The sequence below is a fragment of the Aythya fuligula genome, chromosome 1 (genome assembly GCF_009819795.1).
Source record: "Aythya fuligula isolate bAytFul2 chromosome 1, bAytFul2.pri, whole genome shotgun sequence".
Classification (NCBI taxonomy): Eukaryota; Metazoa; Chordata; class Aves; order Anseriformes; family Anatidae; genus Aythya; species Aythya fuligula.
The window spans coordinates 125,810,668-125,816,667 of NC_045559.1; the positions used below are offsets into that span (position 1 = coordinate 125,810,668).

Below are 6,000 nucleotides of genomic sequence, written 5' to 3' on the forward strand. Positions count from 1 at the left end.
CACAGGTTCGTTCTTTTTATCTCAAAAAGAATAGCTAGGTTTATGTCAGTCACAAATGTTAGAGACTGGGAACTCACCCTTGTTTAGCCACGTAAACAGAAGCAGAAGAAAGTTTCTTCTCCATTTAGTATCTGACATAGCATTTCTGTAAATGAAAAGTTCCAGTCTGCTAGTTGGTTTGGCTGCTGCAACCTACGTTGGAGTTTTGTTGGTAAAAAAAAAAAAAAATAAAAAAAAATAAAAAATTTCAGCACGCAACCAGGCTTGCAAGCTTTTTATAGCATTGCTCAGAGTCTTGATGAAAGTAAGATTTAATTTGACTTGTTGAAAACAACACATATTTTTAAGAATTAATTTAAAAAAAAAATAGCTGTGGCATTTATCTGTGTTTTGTTTACTTTCCTATGTTAAGGGCTTTTGGCATAAAAGATGATGCATCCTCTTCCTGTTTCATTAAAAGTTGTAACATAAAGCACAATTTTAGAGTGGAAAGGAGGATTGAAAGTGTAGTGTGAATCATAGATGAGCTTGAGTCCCTCCTTCATTGTCAGTTCTCCTTTCTACTCTGTAACTTAAAAGCATTTCTGATTAAATAATAATAATAATAATAATAATAAAATATTGCTATTGTCATATTTCTAACTTTCTTTTATAGAGATCAATGGACTGGCAACCTGCCTAAAAAATAAAAGCTTAGAAAGTGCTGCCTCTGTAGTCCCTTCCCAAGATGTAGTTGCTAATGGACTAAAGTCAGTTCCAGGACTTATTCAGCTGGAAGCTGTTGATGGGAAGTCTAACAGCATGGAAGACTCAACAGATGAGGTTCAGTCTATGGACGTGAGGTACAGACCATATCTACAAATAGAATTTGTGAAATTCATATTAGACACAAACAGTTTCCTGTTTCATTTGTTAGTACTTACTCCTTTACTTCTCACCTACTCCACAGTGCATCAGGATAGTGGTGTCTGCTGTGGCATATTCCACTTCTGTCGAGATACAAATTGGTTGTTTCAGACAAGAGTCTGACCCTCATCTCACTCTCACATATTTGGGGGTAGGGGAGCTTCAAAACCTTTCTACTATTGTTGTATGGATTCCATACAAATTTTCCCAAACCTTTCAGATAGATCCCAGAATCCAGAATGTTTTACTGTGAAAGTGGATACTATAAATAATATTCAGATGCCACCATTACTCTTTTATTTGTATCAAGACTGAATAGTACAAGCTTTTCTCTGTTCATACAAACAGAATAAAGTAAATTTATGAATTCAGAGTTTTAAGTACTTTATTGGAACAAACCTATCAGAATGAGTAAGTAAGTTCCTATGTATTAAATTCTGTTGGATTTTGGTTGAAGGAGTCAGGAAAGAAGGAAGTTGGTAATTTTAAGGTTGTTATGAGAAAGCTAGCTCTGAATTTTAAACATTAAAATTTTACTACATTTCATTAACCAACCAGGTAAATTAACCTCTCATACAGTTTACATATTTCCAGCAAATCTGCATAAGTACATAAGTGCCCTACTGGGTCAGACCAAAAGTCCACCTAAGCCATTGTTCTGTCTGAGCAAGTATGAATAGGAAAATCTAGTTAGGGAGAGCACCTGAGCCTAAACCACTTCCTGCAATCCAATACCACACAGAAGTATTATATTAGGGATGCTGGAGGGTAGAAGTCTGTGTTGCCATGCTTAATATCAACAGATCAGTCTGTTCCTCGTGTTTATCTAACTCCTTTTTCAACCTGCTAATAATATTTGCTTCCATGACCTCATCTGGCAGCAAATTCTACAGCTCAGTCCCTCTGAGGTAAATTATATTCTTTGAGCTGTGTTAAACCCAGTCTCTTACCAGTATCATTGAGCACCACCTAGATTTGGTGGTACTGAACCTGATGCACAGAAGTTCTGCCTTTTCTTCTCTGAACTGGAAGGTACTTGCTGTTGTAGTCTCTGTAAAGCATCAGCTGATTGCAATGCTGCTTAAATTAAATTCTGTCATTTCTATGTCTGACCTATGTCATAAAGTATTAAGAAATATCCTTTTATTTAAATTGTGAATTGCTTTAGGTAAATACTTGCAGGGGCGGGACAGTAATTTGCAAGATGCGATTAATATTTAGGTAATGGAAGGGTGCAGGTGCTGTAATGAGCGGTCAGTAAACTCAGTTCAGTAAACTACCAGAGATGTGTTTTTTAGGGATGAATGTTCATGTCCCACAGGTACCACAAACCTTAATCTTTAAGGAGTGTAAATTAAGTGTGACCTTTCTTCCTGAACAGGATAATCTCTTCTTGTTTGGATTGGGACATATTCTAGGTAAAGGCTTACTGCAGCTGGCCCTAAGATTAGTAGTAGGTTTTAGATGGTCAGAAGATTAATTTGTTGCTTAATGAAAATTTACACAGCTGTTATTCTGCATCACCTTTTCATATATCTTTTCTATAGCCCGGTTTCAAAAGAAGAACTTATCTCTATCCCTGAATATTCACCCATGAATGAACTCATGCCCGGTGTTTCTTTGGACCAAAACGGGACAAGTAATGCCAAGGCTCTTGAAGATCTCCTGGATTTCACAGGCCAAGCTACTTACTCCAAGATGTCCAGTGATACCATTAGCCTAGATGACTGTAACAAAAACTTGATTGAGGGGTTTAACAGCCCAGGACAGGAAAATACACTTAATTCCATCTGTTGACAACCTCGCTTTTCAGCAGAACAAAAAAAGGTACAGTATTGTGATAAACAACTTAGATGTGATAAATTGCTGTGATTACTTATGAGCTTCCCAGAAGATAGAGCAGTTGTAAACACCAGCTTTCTTCCTCTCTTCACATATGGTCTCTGAGATACTTAAATGTAGCATAATCTTTCACATTTGCAGCTCTTTTTAAATGGGCATCATATGTAAACTGCATGTATCATAGCAACTGAAAGTATCTGGTAAATTGAAACATTTGCCTTTTTCCATTCAGAATGTAGTGTGAAAAGAGCTGCTCGTTTTCAACATTAATAAAATACCTTTCCTGTAAGTCTTCGGAGCACATTAGCAAAAAGAAAACAGTTAAAAGTGGGGCCAACCTAGAAAATAGTAGTTATTGTTGCTGCTTGCTTTTTTCTGCTGCTGTAAAGACTTGCAGCATGGTGTAGAGTCACTTATCCTGGAAAGCTGACAAACTACATGGGGAAAAAAAATGGCAGGCTTTAATGGCAATTTCAAAGTACGTTTCCACAGCTAATTTTATTAAGTGTATGTTCTAAATTACAGAACTGAGGTCATATAACTTGCATAGCTGACTTGGTTTTCTTCTTTTGTTTCTTAATTGACAGAGGTAGGGATCTGTGGAGGATATATATCCCTGTGATGCTACTGAGGGTAAAATATGAGCTTGTCACTTGGAAAAGCTTCTGCAGTCCTTGAACACTGGATCTCAAATAATCGGAGCTGAATAGAACTTCGTCTTCCCAGGGAATATGTTGAATAACTGTCTGCTTTTGGTGGCACACAGTGATCTAGAACCTCGATGGTTTCAGGGAAGACTATGCATTAGAATCTGAGCTTTAGCTGCTAGTAAAGCACTTAAAATTTCTTTTAATTTAAAATCCATCTGAACACTTCACTGTGATTTTTACTTGTGCATTTTATTTTAAAATCATTCTTCCTTAATTTTATCATACGTATATTTAGATGTCTTTTTCTTGTAAATAGTGAAGAAATTTGCCCACGGTGCATTGAAATGAAATAATCTACTGTACTTTAGTTTTGTGCCTATCTTTTTTTGTTTCCTTTTTAATAAGGAATTATTGGCAACATTTATGCAGGTGTATAATTCAAATCTATAAGTGAAAAGGCTTGAAAAATACAGAATTACTGGAATTGAAAGAGCCTTCTTACTGACTGTGGAATGTGGAAGTTATCACGTTGCGGTTATGTTGGCAGTTTTAGTCACTAGTGGCACTTGTTGGTCAATACTTATAGTCCTGGAGCGACTATCAGTTATGTGTTTAAAAACATTCTTGTGTAACACCTGTGAACGACATAGGCAAAATGCCTAGTATAATCCTTTAATACATATAGTATAACTGTAGTAGATGCAAATGAGTATGTCGGGGGGCAGATAACATGTTAACCTTTGAGGATGTGGACATTTGATAAATACCAGCAGGCTTGCTGTCATGTGGAGAAGCATTTTGTCTTCCTTAGAGGCTCAACAAAACAAGGTACAGTCAGCAGCAAAATAATATTCAAACATTGCAGCAGAAATACAAAGGCTGGGAGACACATGGTGAACACTGCTAGCCTACTTAATATCCTGTAAGCATCTGTATGGAAGAATTAACATCAAGATGTATAATGTGTAGACATTACGTGCCATACAGTGTTAACGTTATTTCTGTTGGTAAACTATGATAACTTTATGCTAGACTCTGTGCTGCTTTGAGGACGCTTTTGTCCAGTTCCTTATAAAAATAAATTATAAATACATCTCTCTTTGGAAACTAACATGAAAAGAAGTGAAAACTTGTTTTTTTGTTGGTTTTTTTGTTTTTTTTTCTTGTGCAAGGGAGTTCAAAATGTAGCTTGAGCTCAATTGTAGACCCATTCTTGCGCTCTTTAAAGCCAGCAGTGGGGATGTAACCAATGAAATTATGTGCGATGTATACAGGAAGCATACCTACAGCAATCCAGTTATTTATGTTGGTGTACTTCAGAAAAATAATTTCTTTTGACTGTGCAGTAAGCTGTAGCATGGTACTGTGTCTTCCAAATTAGTCCTACATTTATTTCTTAAACGATAAACAAACAAAACCAATTGGTTTGCTGTGATACATTGTATTTGACAAATGTCACATGATATTTTATGGTGTCATTGTATAACCTGTAGATTTCTTTATTTGCATGACATGTATAGCATGTATAAAGGTGAAATACATTTTCATTTCTGAATTTAACTTTTGTTTCTTAGCTTTTTTTAATCCTAGCAAAAAAAATAAGGCTAATTTTAAAAGTACCTGTGTGTTAATTTGTGCTGAGATGTTTACAGGCTTCTTCGGAAATAGTGAACAAAGGAATTCTCAGAGCCTTAAAACATTTCACCATTGCTTCCTTTGCCATACACTAATGCGCTTTCTGAGGTCTTGCCAATACATAGAAGAAATGTAGGCCAGTGGTAGAAAAGCCATAAGGTGAGTGCTTCCAGACTATGACATCCAAAACACTAGTGACGGCATACAAACCAGTGTGTGGCCTCGGCTCTCTGGGGTATTACTTGGCAAAGAGAAAGAAAATGAGGAAAAGAGAACTTGAGCCATGGCCAGTAGACACTGTTCTGCTGAGTGTGTGAGATGTGTTCTGTAACCTACCTGTAACATAAATGCTCATCTTCTCTCCAAGCTAAATGCACGTGCTGCTACCTGGAAAGCGACCTGCTTGGAGTTGCAGTATTCTTGTGAAACATGAGGGAAAACATTCTGCAGATACGTTTTTTAAAATCATAACTTTGGTGAAAATTTAAAAAATTAAAAAATGTACTTTATAATGAAGTATATTAATATTTTCCATAGTGACGGTTCATCTTGCTCTTATTAACTCTTGAATCATTCATGTGATCTGCCCACTCAGTTGTTTACTAGGATTAAAGGATGTGTGCTAGGTCTGTAGTTATAAAGAAAGGCCATGTGTATTTTCTTTTATATCTGCTTTCAAATGAAAGCTTAAAGAATCGTTTGAATATCTGGAGCAAGTACTGTTAGTTGAGGGGTTTAAATTGCTCCCACCTTTTGCTTTAGGTGATACAAATCCTTTGTATCAATATTAATATTTGCTGCTGTAATTCAAATCTGCCCAGAGAGCTTTATTTTTAATTTGTTGGTGGCCTTGGAACTGTGCTGGAAGATCACTGGTGATTCATCCACGTCCTTTGTAGAGTTTTGCTGCTGTAAAGCATTTGAGGATCAAGCTCTAAGAAGCAGCAAGAAAAAAAGACTACAGCAA

At 36.3% G+C, this 6,000-nt stretch overlaps 1 protein-coding gene across 6 annotated transcripts in view; it reads left to right on the forward strand.

Annotated features, from left to right (window-relative positions):
* Nucleotides 1-4,958, forward strand: part of MAP7D2 (MAP7 domain containing 2) — a 75,625-nt gene extending 70,667 nt beyond the window's left edge. For all 6 annotated transcript variants that reach the window (XM_032189649.1, XM_032189660.1, XM_032189671.1 and 3 more), the window contains 3 exons: nucleotides 656-842; nucleotides 2,454-2,733; nucleotides 3,336-4,958. In XM_032189649.1, coding sequence (XP_032045540.1) covers nucleotides 656-842; nucleotides 2,454-2,703 — 437 coding nt within the window. In that variant the 3' untranslated portion in view covers nucleotides 2,704-2,733; nucleotides 3,336-4,958. The remainder of the gene's footprint in view (nucleotides 1-655; nucleotides 843-2,453; nucleotides 2,734-3,335) is intronic.
* The last annotated feature ends 1,042 nt before the right edge of the window (nucleotides 4,959-6,000 follow it).